General features: G+C 42.4%; 1 protein-coding gene across 2 annotated transcripts in view; it reads left to right on the top strand.

Annotated features, from left to right (window-relative positions):
* LOC141164555 (tetraspanin-11-like) overlaps nucleotides 1–15,730 on the top strand; it is a 112,997-nt gene that overhangs the window by 6,983 nt on the left and 90,284 nt on the right. The window contains exons 2-3 of one of the 2 annotated variants that reach the window (XM_073649940.1): nucleotides 9,135–9,232; nucleotides 14,516–14,707. In XM_073649940.1, coding sequence (XP_073506041.1) covers nucleotides 9,146–9,232; nucleotides 14,516–14,707 — 279 coding nt within the window. In that variant the 5' untranslated portion in view covers nucleotides 9,135–9,145. The remainder of the gene's footprint in view (nucleotides 1–9,134; nucleotides 9,233–14,515; nucleotides 14,708–15,730) is intronic. The other variant, XM_073649941.1, reaches the window with a different exon arrangement.

The following is a 15,730-nucleotide window of genomic DNA, read 5'->3' as shown; positions in this document are numbered from 1 at the left end:
CATTTTGTTCAGGTGCATATGGAACAGTTTTCTTGTGTTCTATTACATTTTGTCTTAAGTAGTCTTCTATTCTGTGACCTGTAAATTCACCTCCATTATCACTTCTGATGACAATTGGTTTCCTTTGAAATTTGTTACTTGATCTTGTTACATAGTCTACAAGTTTATCAAAAACTTCACTTTTGTTCTTAATTAAGTATGTGGCTGTGTATCTTGAGTAGTCGTCTATAAAAGTCAACATGTATCTATTGCCTCCTGATGTAGTCGCTTTCATGGGTCCACATACGTCAGTATGCACCAAATCAAGTGGTCTTTCGCTTTTCATCTCACTTTCTTTTAGAATCGATATCCTTGTGGCTTTGGATTTTATACAACATTCACATCTTACGGTAATTGAGCAATCTGATATCTTTAAATCTTTTGTCAATTCTTTTCTCTGTAGTTCCCTTATACTATCAGGGTGTCTATGTCCTAGACGTCTATGCCACATGTGAATACAGTTTTTGTAATCATGTGTACATACCTTCATCTGTTCCTTTGGTGTGTCAAAATGATATAATTGTTCATCTGCCTTTACTTTGGTTATCACCTTGTTTCCTGCAATAATTGCACACTCATTGTCTTGAATTTTACTGTAAGTCCTTTTGCTGTTAAACGTTTCACAGATAATAATCCGCCTTCCAATTTTGGAACATACAATACATCCTGTACAAGTATCTTTGAATCTTGTCCGAACTTGTTTGAACAATTTAGCATACCTTGTTCGATACCTTCTGCGGTTATTTTGCTTCCATCTGCAAGATAAATGGCGTCTTTCTTATCTAAATCAAGATCAGTAAAGAAATTCTTGTCACTTGTCATATGACTCGTTGCTCCTGAATCAATAAACCAACCAAGTGATGATTTATTTTGTTACTTTAAATGTGCCATTCCAATTATTCTCACATGAATCGGAAATTGGGTTTTTTACTTTCTGTGTATGCTTTTTATGTTGTCATTTTTGTTGTTCTGCTTTCCATATGGTACAGTATTTCTTTAAATGACCTTCTTTCTTACATCTGAAGCATTCTCTTGTCTCTTTGTTATAGGGTTTTTTAAATTCTGTAGCTTTAAGAGCGTTTTCACTGTCCTTTTCAGTAGAAGAATCATTTCTTTGTTCTTTTCTTCCCTGATATTCATCTATTAGTCTTGTTTTCACAAAATCTAATGTAATGTCAGTTTTTGGTCTCGTCTCAAGGGCATTTATCAAGGCTGTATACGAATCTGGTAAACTGCACAATAATATGGCTGCTACATGACTATCTTTAATGTCTTCACCAATAGATCTTAGCTGTGATATCACTTCCATCATTGAGAATATGTGCTTCTGCATGTCGTCATTTGCACTCAATCTCATACTGTAAAGCTTTCTTAATAAAAAATAACTTGTGATTCAAGCTAGGTCTTTCATGCAGTTTTCTTAATTCTTCCCACATTCCTTTAGCTGTTTCTTCATTTCTTATAAGTATTAATTGAGCATCATCCACTAATAAGCCAATAGTGGCTCTCGCTTGTCTATTCTTCTTATCCCATGTCTGATTATCTTGATCTGGTCTTTCTGTAACAATTACTTCCCATAAATCATCCTTAGATAACAACATCTCTACTTTGAATTTCCATAACTGATAATTTTCACTATTCAGTTTAGCTACTGTGAATTTCAGTTCTGTGTTACTCATCATCTTTATATAGTCTTACTTGTTTAGAGAGTTGTACTGAAGATATTCTCCTGTTTTTTCTTCTTGCTGATAGTTCCTGTATGTCCTGCCTGTGTTGAATTCTCTGTAATTACTGTATATCCAGCTCTTGGGATCATGAATTCCTCTGTCACTCTGTATCTGGATTTATTTCCTTCTGTTTACAGAGCTTATCTGTGTGCTCCTTTATCTGGGGTTATAAACCAGGATCCTCTTGTAGTGCAGGCCTGTAGTGTTTGGTCTTTAGTGTCTGGGTTCCGGCCTGGGCCCATAACCTGTCGCAGAGTGCATCTTCTTACAGTCACCACTGTCCTTGCAAGAGCTTCAATCAGCAAGATATCTTGAGTAAACAGTATTTACTTCATACTGGTTAAACATAAGATACAATTCAGTGTCACACAGTCCGTGTGCTGCTTACACATTCAGGAAAGAAAGAAAACACACAGGAAGTCTAAACAACCAACAATTGTGAGCTTTCCTCCCCCATTACAGCAAGCATATAACTTTACACACTATCGCCATCTGCTGTCTGGTTAGTATAAAGTCCTCTTTTCACTTATAATAAGTTCTAATCTGTTGCATATGGCAACACACCTGAGGTCAGTTCCCGAGTAGCACCTGGTACTGCCTATCTCGTCTCTCCTCAGAATCACAAAGTTGTCAAGCCACTGTACATCCGAGGTTGGACTTGGTGAGGTCCCTAGTTACGCCTCTCCTGGCTCTCCTCGATCCACTGCACAGGGGTTCCACCACCTGTCCCGTTACAGCAGGTAGTGACTTAATACAGTTGCAAAGTCAGTAAAGCTCTGGGAATCCTACAGGTTGTGTCAGATTTTGCTTCATGTGTAGGCAATCAAAGGCAAAGGAGGTATGGTTGATCGTAATTTTAAAGAAGTATTAGACCATCTTCCAACTCTTTGTCAAGATCTGGAGACAGGTAATGGCTCCATACCATTGCAAAGTCAGTGAAGCTCTAGGAATCCTACAAGTTGTAGGAGATTTTGCTACATGTGTAGGCAACTAAATGGAAAGTAGTTATGGCTGATCATAATTTTAAAGTATAAGAGCATCTTCAAACTCTTTGTTATGATCTGAAGATACCTAGTGACTTCATACAGTTGCAAAGTTGGTGAAGCTCTGGGAATCCTACAGGTTGTAGCAGATTTTGCTACATGTCTAAGCAATCAAAGGCAAAGAAGGTATGGTTGATTGAAGGTTACCATGAGAAAACCCTCATGTTGATATGGCTTCCAACAAGGTCTTCGGTAAAAATGTGAATAGAGCCTTAGGTTCTGTTTAGGATAACATAGTTATCTCTTATCGTATGCTATGATCCTACCTTAATAGATCCTTGTTTTCTCAATTGAATCTCTTGTGGGGTACCTTTGAGATAGATTTCATAATCCCCCCCCCCCAAATAGTATGGAGAAGGTTTTGGGATGTAAAGACTAAAATAACAATGAAGAACATCTCTTCTTGAAATAACCTTCTTTTATGGGTTCACAAGTGAATTCTGCATCAGTTCTTGGATATATCGATCGGGCTGATGAATTATATATCAGCTGAAATGTTCTTTAGATAACTCTCTTCCATCAAGCTACAATCTGGAACCATTTTTTTAGGTAAAATGCCAAAATTAAGTCTATTATTAATAAGATATTTAACTCCGAGAACTCCACTAGCTTCACATATTGTACCACTTTATCACTAATCTTAAAGGGAACCTGACAGCTAACGCATGCTGCCCAATCCACGGACAGCACGTATGAGACACTGGCCGCATGAATTCAGCTAGGTAGGTACCTGGGAGGTGTGCTGTGATATCACCTATTGTGAATGATGGATCCTGTGTTATCTACTGTATATAGAGGTGTTATCAGTCATTGTACAGGAGGAGGAGGAGGAGGTGAGCTGTGATATCACCTATTGTGAATGGTGGATCCTGTGTTATCTACTCTATATAGAGGTGTTATCAGTCATTGTACAGGAGGAGGAGGAGGTGAGCTGTGATATCACCTATTGTGAATGATGGATCCTGTGTTATCTACTGTATATAGAGGTGTTATCAGTCATTGTACAGGAGGAGGAGGAGGTGAGCTGTGATATCACCTATTGTGAATGGTGGATCCTGTGTTATCTACTCTATATAGAGGTGTTATCAGTCATTGTACAGGAGCGGAGGAGGAGGTGAGCTGTGACATCACCTATTGTGAATGGTGGATCCTGTGTTATCTACTGTATATAGAGGTGTTATTAGTCATTGTACAGGATGAAGAGGAGGTGAGCTGTGACATCACTTATAGTGAATGGTAGATCCTGTGTTATCTACTGTATATAGAGGCGTTATCAGTCATTGTTCAGGAGGGGGAGGAGGAGGTGAGCTGTGACATCATCTATTGTGAATTGTGGATCATGTGTTATCTATTGTATATAGAGCTGTTATCAGTCATTGTACAGGAGGGGGAGGAGGTGAGCTGTGGCATCACCTGTTGTGAATGGTGGATCCTGTGTTATCTACTGTATATAGAGGTGTTATCAGTCATTGTACAGGAGGAGGAGGAGGTGAGCTGTGACATCAGCTATTGTGAATGGTGGATCCTATGTTATCTACTGTATATAGAGGTGTTATCAGTCATTGTACAGGAGGAGGAGGAGGTGAGCTGTGACATCAGCTATTGTGAATGGTGGATCCTGTGTTATCTACTGTATATAGAGGTGTTATTAGTCATTGTACAGGAGGAAGAGCTGAGCTGTGGCATTGCCTATTGTGAATGGCAGATCCTGTGTTATCTACTGTATATAGAGGCGTTATCAGTCATTGTTCAGGAGGGGGAGGAGGAGGTGAGCTGTGACATCACCTATTGTGAATGGTGGATCCTGTGTTATCTACTGTATATAGAGGTGATATTAGTCATTGTACAGGAGGAGGAGGTGTGCTGTGATATCACCTATTGTGAATGGTGGATCCTGTGTTATCTACTGTATATAGAGATGATATTAGTCATTGTACAGGAGGAAGAGGTGAGCTGTGGCATCGCCTATTGTGAATGGTAGATCCTGTGTTATCTACTGTATATAGAGGCGTTATCAGTCATTGTACAGGAGGAGGAGGAGGTGAGCTGTGACATCAGCTATTGTGAATGGTGGATCCTATGTTATCTACTGTATATAGAGGTGTTATCAGTCATTGTACAGGAGGAGGAGGAGGTGAGCTGTGACATCAGCTATTGTGAATGGTGGATCCTGTGTTATCTACTGTATATAGAGGTGTTATTAGTCATTGTACAGGAGGAGGAGGAGGTGAGCTGTGACATCAGCTATTGTGAATGGTGGATCCTGTGTTATCTACTGTATATAGAGGTGTTATCAGTCATTGTACAGGAGGGGAGGAGGAGGTGAGCTGTGACATCACCTATTGTGAATGGTGGATCCTGTGTTATCTACTTTATATAGAGGTGTTATTAGTCATTGTACAGGATGAAGAGGTTAGCTGTGGCATCGCCTATTGTGAATGGTAGATCCTGTGTTATCTACTGTATATAGAGGCGTTATCAGTCATTGTTCAGGAGGGGGAGGAGGAGATGAGCTGTGACATCATCTATTGTGAATTGTGGATCATGTGTTATCTATTGTATATAGAGCTGTTATCAGTCATTGTACAGGAGGGGGAGGAGGTGAGCTGTGGCATCACCTGTTGTGAATGGTGGATCCTGTGTTATCTACTGTATATAGAGGTGTTATCAGTCATTGTACAGGAGGAGGAGGAGGTGAGCTGTGACATCAGCTATTGTGAATGGTGGATCCTATGTTATCTACTGTATATAGAGGTGTTATCAGTCATTGTACAGGAGGAGGAGGAGGTGAGCTGTGACATCAGCTATTGTGAATGGTGGATCCTGTGTTATCTACTGTATATAGAGGTGTTATTAGTCATTGTACAGGAGGAAGAGCTGAGCTGTGGCATTGCCTATTGTGAATGGCAGATCCTGTGTTATCTACTGTATATAGAGGCGTTATCAGTCATTGTTCAGGAGGGGGAGGAGGAGGTGAGCTGTGACATCACCTATTGTGAATAGTGGATCCTGTGTTATCTACTGTATATAGAGGTGATATTAGTCATTGTACAGGAGGAGGAGGTGTGCTGTGATATCACCTATTGTGAATGGTGGATCCTGTGTTATCTACTGTATATAGAGATGATATTAGTCATTGTACAGGAGGAAGAGGTGAGCTGTGGCATCGCCTATTGTGAATGGTAGATCCTGTGTTATCTACTGTATATAGAGGCGTTATCAGTCATTGTACAGGAGGAGGAGGAGGTGAGCTGTGATATCACCTATTGTAAATGGTGGGTCCTGTGTTATCTACTGTGTAATGAGGTGTTATCAGTCATTGTACTGGAGGAAGAGGTGAGCTGTGACATTATCTATTGTGTATGGTGAATTGCAATTTTCCATATATGTGTATATATATATATATATATATATATATATATATATATATATATATATATATATATGAATCAGAAATACACTCTATACATTGTTAATGTGGTAAATGACTATTCTAGCTGCAAACGTCTTGTTTTTATTGCAATATCTACATAGGTGTATAGAGGCCCATTTCCAACAACCACCACTCCTATGTTTTAATGGTACATTATGTTTGCTAACTGTGTAAGAAGGCTAATGGATGTTAAGAAAACCCTACAAAACCCTTGCACAAGTATGTTAGTCCAGCTGAAAACGGTTTGACTGATTTGAGAAGCTATAAAATTGACCTTCCTTTGAGCTAGTTGAGAATCTGGAGCATTACATTTGTTTGTTCTATGAAACTCTCAAAATGGCCAGAAAAAGAGAACTTTCATGTGAAACTCGACAGTCTATTCTTGTTCTTAGAAATGAAGGCTATTCTATGCGAGAAGTTGCCAAGAAACTGAAGATTTCCTACAACGGTGTGTACTACTCCCTTCAGAGGAGAGCACAAACAGGCTCTAACCAGAGTAGAAAGAGAAGTGGGCGGCCGCATTGCACAACTGAGCAACAAGACAAGTACATTAGAGTCTCTAGTTTGAGAAATCGACACCTCACAGCTCCTCAACTGGCAGCTTCATTAAATAGTACACGCAAAACGCCAGTGTCAACGTCTACAGTGAAGAGGCGACTCCGGGATGATGGCCTTCAGGGCAAAGTGGCAAAGAAAAAGCCATATCTGAGACTGGCTAATAAAAGCAAAAGATTAATATGGGCAAAAGAACACAGACATTGGACAGAGGAAGATTGGAAAAAAGTTTTATGGACAGACAAATCAAAGTTTGAGGTGTTTGGATCACATAGAAGAACATTTGTGAGAAGCAGATGTTGGACCCCAGGGGTCTGGTTTCCCACAGTAATGTAATGTTATGTCTGAGAGCAGGTGGGAGGTCCTTTGGTCAGGGATCCTGTGCATGCCACACCTCCTGCCCAGTCTTGGGAGGGGAAGAACTTCCCCTATAAAAACCCGGGGCTGAGGCAGGGTTAGGAGTCAAGGAGAGTAGAGACAAGAAACAGTCACAGGAAGAAACAGCAGAAGCTCAGTGGGAGCAGTACTACTACAAGTCAGGGGCTGGCAGCTGCAGAGCTCGCCCTGACTGAGAAGCTTTCTTACCGGACCCGGCGTCCGAGGCTGTGGGGACTAACTCTTACCCAGCAGCAGAAGCCGACCGGCAGGGGATTTCAGGTCCTCAGGCCCAGAAACCCGAAGGCACGGTCACACGCGTGGGACCAGCGCCGCCATCGTGGAGCGGAAGCCATTAGAAGGCCCCGAGTCACCGGCCATACGGGTGAGCACCACACGGTACACTCAGGGATGTGGGCTACTTATATCCGCTTCTAGCAAGGTAGCCAGAAGAGTACAGTCAGTTTGGGAGGCCTACAACTCCGCCTGGCCAGGGGAGATCCCATCTGCTCAAGGACTGACCAGGCCCCGTTCGCTAGCAAGTACTCCGGGAGGGTCTATCGTTGTTACCAGTAAAGACCCTGAATTACACCGCACCGTCTCTGAGTGGTTCCTGCTACCCTCATCTTCCACGTCGGCTGCCCTGAGGCCATACCCCTCCCGTTGGGGGTTATACTATCACGCTGCACAATTCTACACCGGCCTCAGCGGTCTGCCCTGCAGCGGCAGCTCCATAGCTGCAAATCAACGGGTGGCGTAGTCGACACTCAAATAACATCTATCAAGACTGCCACACACTGAGTTGACTCCCTGGGCACGGACCGGGTCCCCGCCACTCGGAGACTACAACCCTCATCTGATCCGGTTCCGGGTAAGCCCCCGTGCGCGAGACGCTGCGCGACACAGCAGGCCCAGGGGCGCGTCACAGAACAACTGAAAAGATGCTGGAAGAGTACCTGACGCCATCTGTCAAGCATGGTGGAGGTAATGTGATGGTCTGGGGTTGCTTTGGTGCTGGTAAAGTGGGAGATTTGTACAAGGTAAATGGGATTTTGAATAAGGAAGGCTATCTCTCCATTTAGCAATGCCATGCCATACCCTGTGGACAGCGCTTGATTGGAGCCAATTTCATCCTACAACAGGACAATGACCCAAAGCACACCTCCAAATTATACATGAACTATTTAGGGAAGAAGCAGGCAGGTGGTATTCTATCTGTAATGGAGTGGCCAGCGCAGTCACCAGATCTCAACCCCATTGAGCTGTTGTGGGAGCAGCTTGACCGTATGGTACGCAAAAAGTGCCCATCAAGCCAATCCAACTTGTGGAGGGGCTTCAGGAAGCATGGGGGGAAATGTCTCAAGATTACCTCAGAAAATTAACAGCTAGAATGCCAAAGGTCTGCAATGCTGTAATTGCTGCAAAGGAGCATTCTGTGACCAAAGCAAAGTTTGAAGGAGAAAATTATTCTTTCTAATAAAAATCATTATTTCTAACCTTGTCAATGTCTGGACTATATTTTCCAATCATTTTGATAAATAAAAGTATGAGTTTTCAAGGAAAACACAGAGTTGTCTGGGTGACCCCAAACTTTTGAACGGTAGTGTACATTTAACATAAACGTCTGATTTAAACAATGTTTTCTTTTCCTGATGATCCATTCCCTCTAAAATATTGTCACAGTTTTTCCACTCTTGAAGGGACGTACATGTATGTAGGGATCTAATATGGAAAAACTCTTTAATTATCACATAAGGTTAAACCAAATAATGATATGATGATAAAAAATGGAAATTCGCTCTAAAGCATTATTTGTCTTGGTTTATATAAGATCAGATCTGGTTCACTGATATTTACTCTGCAGAGAAAGGAAAATCAATTGTTTACTAAATACAATATTCTCCGTGAAGCGTTTATAACAAAAGCCGAGCGGCTAGTAAGTTATTGACTGTTTATTTTTAGATTCGGCGGAGATGGGTCATGCTCTGGATGAGGAGAAGGATGACAGGGGCACAGTCTGTGTCAAATATCTGTTGTTTTTGTTCAATTTCTTCTTTTGGGTAAGTTCATCTTTTCAAGAGTTGGATTCAATTATAAAAATTCTGATAAATAGTTTCCGAACTTCATTAAAAGAAAAAAATTGAAAATTATTTTTTTGACTCGTCTGTTGACTGCTTTAAAGGGAATCTGTCACCAAGTTTTTGCTCCCCCTTCTGAGAGCAGCATGAAGTAGGGGCAGAGACCCTAATTCCAGTGATGTATCACTTACTGAGCTGCTTCCTGCAGTTTAGATAAAATCACAGTTTTCTCTGCTTCAGATCTACCAGTTTTCTGAATGCTGAGCTGTGTATAACCCTGCCCACACCACTGATTGGTAGCTTCCTGTGTACCCTGTCAGCAAGCTGCCAATCAGTGGAAGGGGCGGGGTTACACAGATTAGCTGGACTGCCTGGCGAGTGACACCTAGTCTTGCAGTTATAATCTCATGCTGATAAAACACTGATTGTACTGAAACTACAGCAAGCGACACATCGCTGGAATCAGGCTCTCTGCTCCTAGATCATGCTGCTCTCATATTAAATAGCAAAAACCTGCTGATAGAAAAAGGAACATTAAACACAAAAGATGTACAAAATGTATTTCAAAAATATCCTTGCTCTTTCTCTTGTAATCTCCTCCTTTTCATTAATCCTATTTTATTTCACATTAGAATTAGAACCAAGAAATATAGAAAGAAATCTTTTCTGTGTCTCTCTGGATCTCAGCCTCCCTCGCATCCTCCTCTCTGTACTATGTATGTCTGTAAGACAACTGGCTGCAGCAGGATCCTCTCCCCTTCAATCAACCTCCCAGTTTAAGATGGAACTTTCTAGAAAGAGATTAAAGGGAACTTGTCATGTTGGATAAAGCTACTAACCTGCAGATATAGAGTTGATCTGCAGGTTAATAGTGTTAGAAACGAGCCTGGTGCAGTACTGGGATAAAATGAAGTTTATTCCTCCTGGGAGCCGCCAGCTTTCAGTCATACAGGCATACCACTTAGTACATAGTGAATGGTGGCTGTAAGCACACCCCGGCACTTTGACTGACAGCTGGTTCTGTACTGATGTGCTGCACTGCAAGCTGTCAGTCATATTTCGGAGGCTTGCTTACAACTGCCACGCACAGCACTGTGAGCGGCAACTGTAGCCAAACCATGACTGAAAGCTGGCGGCTCCCAGGAGGAATAAAGTTCATTTTCTCCCTGGAGCCGCTCTTTCAGTACTAGCACTATTATCCTGCAGCTTATTCTGCAGGTAATAGCATTATCCAACCTGACGAGTTCTCTTTAACCCCTTATGTCAATCACATTACGGAGGCTTGCTTACAACTGCCACGCACAGTGCTGTGAGCGGCAACTGTAGCCATGCCATGACTGAAAGCTGGCAGCTCCCAGGAGGAATAAAGTTCATTTTCTCCCTGGAGCCGCTCTTTCACTACTAGCACTATTAACCTGCAGTTTAACCCTATATCTGCAGGTAGTAGCATTATCCAACCTGACGAGTTCTCTTTAACCCCTTATGTCAATCACATTACGGAGGCTTGCCACGCACAGTGCTGTGAGCAGCTACTGTAGCCACGCCATGACTGAAAGCTGGCGGCTCCCAGGAGGAATAAAGTTCATTTTCTCCCTGGAGCCGCTCTTTCACTACTAGCACTTTATCCTGCAGTTTATTCTACAGGTAATAGCATTATCCAACCTGACAAGTTCTCTTTAACCCCTTAGTTCACTGCAGGATTCCTGCCAGACTGACTGTTTCAAGGTCGCTCAAAAGTAACAAACAGTGAGGACGACTATATTTAATTTATGTCTGGGTTTAGTGGGTTAAAGACCAGCATAACCCCCTTAAATAAAGCAGACTACAATATGAAACGCTTCATCTGCGGGGGCCTCCTGGAGGAGCTCAGTAATCAGGAGACTACACGCCGCTGACTGCTCAATACATAATCACATTAGACAGAACTTAAGATAAGCAAATATCCGACACTGAATTATTAGGATCCGCTTTCATTATTGTCATGGATTCTTCATGCATCAGCCCTAAGGTGATTTTTTTTCCCCTACAGTCCTGTATAATTCAGTTTGCTCAGTGATACATTACTGTGAAAGCACCCGGTCAGCTCACACGTCCCATGTAGATGTATATTTAATATGCCTCGTGAAAGATACTCCCCGAAGGAATCTGCAAATGGGGCTGATTGTAAACCGCGCAAATCAGAAGACCGATCTCTCTCCTCGGAAAACTCTCCCTGGGACATTTTTTTTTTTTAATACATCGAGCTATAAAGGTTGAAATTATCACGGCTGAATAATTCTAATATGTAAAAACCATAAGCAGAAAGAAGAGCATTTTTCTTCCGCTCGGTAAATGAAGACGCGCTGTTAGTTACTTAAGACTGCGGCAAGGAAAACAGTTTATTTTCTGTCGGCTGTTCTGACCTATTTTAACTGGGATTCGGTTCAACTCATTAATTATTCGTCAACTCGTTATGCTAATTTTCCCTTATATTTATGGCCATATTAGCAACTGATTAGAAAGAGTTGTAGAATAATGCCTCTAAGTGACGGCTCTAAGATATGATGATGTATAAAGTGTCGCGGGGCGGTAGTCGTGGGCAAGGTATTCCTCTCTAAGTCGCTGGAATGCTACATGAAGATGGGGGTTTCGTTACCTCTTCAGCTTGTATTCTCAGGGCCGTACTGTTAGGCATCCTGTCCCAGGATCCATCTCCAGTGCGTCACTTCTCTCTCGCTCTCTCTACTCAGGATCACTCTATCCACTGTCTCGGTCTCCGTTCACGTCAGGTACACCCACGATTCGTCAGACATTAGGTCTGCTCCTGTTGCACACTGAGGCCTATCTTACTTCCTGAGATGAAACTGTCTCTGTCCCTGCACCTTAGCCCCTCCCACTATGGGCTAGTCCCAATCGTTAACCCTAACTCTTCCTACTGTCGAACTACAACGTCGTCACTAATAACGCATGTCACAAAAGACATTACACATCAAAACAATGGTGGAATGTGGGCAATATGTCCATCTGCTTACAGCGCAAGAAGGAGACAGTGATCACTTTAGGATTTTGCATGTCTTGGTGGCACTCCAGAAGCAGGGACATAACTAATGGGTGCATGGGTTGCACCTGGGCTCTGAGAATAAGTGGTCCCAAAAGATCCTTCTAGCACATACAGTATGAGAAGACCAATATTATTATGGACGCACGATAACTGTGGGCCATGTTGGAGATTCAACTTTGAGGATCAGGAGCTTAAATTTGACCAGAAATAATGATGGAATTAACATTGGGCCTTCTTGATATCTGGGGAGGTTCTTGAGGTTAGGGAGACCACTTCTATCAATGGTGCTTGGTTTGTCAAGTCAGTCTTACACTTATCTCCAGGGCCCCAATCTGCCTCTACCGAGAAGTTTTGATTAGAGGTCTTAGTAAATACTTGGGTTCCCCAATAAACAATTCTGGAGCATCTTTTCTTTGAACTCTTTATTTTATGGTCCCTCTGTTATTACTCCTGGAAATGTAGAAATCCATTAAAAATTGGGTGTTACCTTTTCCTCTTACTATTACCATGTAATCTTATCATTCCCTCATGCACTTTAACACTGTTTAATTATGATCCCCTTGAAAAAGCACCTGTGCAAAACGCGCGTCGGGGTGGCTGTGGTGGTTTTGGTGGTCCATTCATCACAACATGGGTAAGGTGTGATACTTTATTAACCTAATTTGTATGGCTTTGCCTGCTTTATGGGTGTCAATGTTAGACTGTATATATGTGTGGCAGCCAACTTTCAATATATATATTGTATGTAACCAACACTAATCCTGGCCATTAGGATTCACCACTGTCTCTTTTTTTTACTTGATCTCTCCTCTTTACATACCTGTATATATTTTGTAGTATACAATTTTTTTCATTTTTTAAAATGTACTTAATAAAAAAAATTATTTTTACAATCCATGTGAGTTGTGTTGTGAATATGTTTGTATTCATATGTAGACGGTTCAATGATGGTAGGCACTAGTGTGTAGGGAAACACCATATTAATAAGCAGAGTGATACCAACCAGCTGTCAATTTATTAATACCAACATCATCGTTGAGCCAAGCATTGGCTGCAGCGGTTACGTGATGTTGTCTTGACATCACTACTGCAGCCATATCAACAAAAGATTGGGGCAACAGTGGAGAGACAGCACTGGATTGGCAGAGGGTGTAAATAGCTGACTTTTTCATATTTGCAGGAAACCGGTGGATTTAAAAAACTAAAGACGGACAACTCTTTTAATGGTACCCTAAACACATTTCCAAGTGGAATAACAAAGGATTTTTTTTTACTTACAAAGGCCTCATTGAGACGTCCATTTTTCACGTATAGCACTAGTACCTGTGGCATAGGGCAGTTCACATTCCCGAGACGTCTACAGAAAATCGCGGAGACATGTCCGATTTTGATCCAAGGGTCGAATCAAAATCAGCAATCCAAGTCAATGGGTAAGTGAAAAAAGTCACACTGCACTCGGATGACATCTGAGTGCGCTCCGATTTTCATGGGATGTCAGAATGGAGAAGGTGAAAAAAACTTTTTTTTTATTTCTCCACGGATGACACATGCTCTAGGGGAGAGGCAAGAGCACCTATCTATGGTGCACAAATATTCTAGGAACTCTCTCAGTAGTATCAACCCTCCAAAACTGTCTATATGGGCATGAATGTCATTGGAAGCTGAATAAAATGATACCTTGATATCTGCGATCCGTTATTTTATTCCTGAGAAATCCATGTTTTTCTTAATATGTAAATAAACTGTTAAGATCTATGGGTGGGACATAGATCTCCCCGAGAATCTGCTTATTATAAGTGAAAGGGGGAGTTACCAGTGTGAGACATGTAATAACTGTCAGTCTTCTCTCCAGGTCTACATGTCTCACACTGGTAACTCCCTCTTTTATTTAAAATAAGCTCTGGAGGCGGATTCTTAGGGAGATCTATGTCCGGCCCATAGATCTTAACAGCTCATTTACATATTAAAAAAATGTGAATTTCTCGGGAATAAGACATCGGATCGCAGATATCAGAACTTTCTTAGTTTCTGTTCTGTCTGCAATGAGAGACAAATGTGCTTAGCCCTCATCAGTCATCTAACAGCTGAAACAATTCCACCTGCTTTGGAGGTGGTTGTGGCCCCATTACCTCTTGGGTCCCTCAAGTTGTACCAATGATTTGTCCGCCCCTTGTGAATTCATTGATTTAGAATACACTTTGAGTAATTGTTCCTATTTCTTGCAGATTGGAGGAGCTGCGGTCATTGCAATGGGTCTCTGGACTTTACTGGAGAAAAGCAGTTATATCTCTTTCCTAGCGAATAGTACCCTGTCGGTGTCGGCATACATTCTGCTTTTCACTGGCGGTGTGGTCATGATCACCGGCTTCCTTGGCTGCTGCGCTTTGATTCGAGAACACAAGACCTGCCTTTCAATAGTAAGTATACCCAATGGGATGCTGCGGGGATTGTATCCATCGGTGTCACTGGTGGCTGTTCTCTCCCCTTTTTCCTTTCCCTTTCAGCTCATACAGCAGTTGTTGTTTCTGATGAACTAAAGAAGTGAAAGGGTTAAGTCGGTTTTACACGTCCGATATGCTCGGTCCAAGTATGGACCACATTGTCCAGTCCACCCGCAGGTCTACTGACCTGAACTCAACATCTGTAAAATCTGTTTCAGTGATAACTGATTTCCCCATTACTGAGATAGGAGATGACAGTTGGTGCTTTTAAACTTCTATGGGAGGAGGAGGAGCTAGAGGCAGACACAGATATTCTAAGGAGGAGCTAGAGGCAGACACAGACATTCTAGGGAGGAGCTAGAGGCAGACACAGACATTCTAGGGAGGAGCTAGAGGCAGACTGACATTCTTGGGAGGAGCTAGAGGCCGACACAGGCATTCTAGGGAGGAGCTAGATGCAGACACAGACATTCTAGGGAGGAGCTAGAGGCAGACACAGACATTCTAGCGAGGAGCTAGAGGCAGACACAGACATTCTAGGAAGGAGCTAGAGGCAGACACAGACATTCTAGGGAGGAGCTAGAGGAAGACACAGACATTCTAGGGTGGAGTAGAGGCAGACACAGACATTCTAGGGAGGAGCTAGAGGCAGACAGACATTCTAGGGAGGAGCTAGAGGCGGACACAGACATTCTAGGGAGGAGCTAGAGGCAGACACAGACATTCTAGGGAGGAGCTAGAGGCGGACACAGACATTCTAGGGAGGAGCTAGAGGCAGACACAGACATTCTAGGGAGAGCTAGAGGCGGACACAGATATTCTAGGGAGGAGCTAGAGGCAGACAGAGACATTCTAGGGAGGAGCTAGATGCAACACAGACATTCTAGGGAGGAGCTAGAGGCAGACACAGACATTCTAGGGAGGAGCTAGAGGCAGAGACAGATATTCTATGGAAAAGCTAGAGGCAGACACAGACATTCTAGGGAGGAGCTAGAGGCA

The sequence above is a fragment of the Phyllobates terribilis genome, unplaced genomic scaffold (genome assembly GCF_046119375.1).
Source record: "Phyllobates terribilis strain yellow unplaced genomic scaffold, ASM4611937v1 Scaffold_10__3_contigs__length_209671492, whole genome shotgun sequence".
NCBI lineage: Eukaryota > Metazoa > Chordata > Amphibia > Anura > Dendrobatidae > Phyllobates > Phyllobates terribilis.
This window is presented reverse-complemented; position numbering and strand designations above follow the sequence as displayed.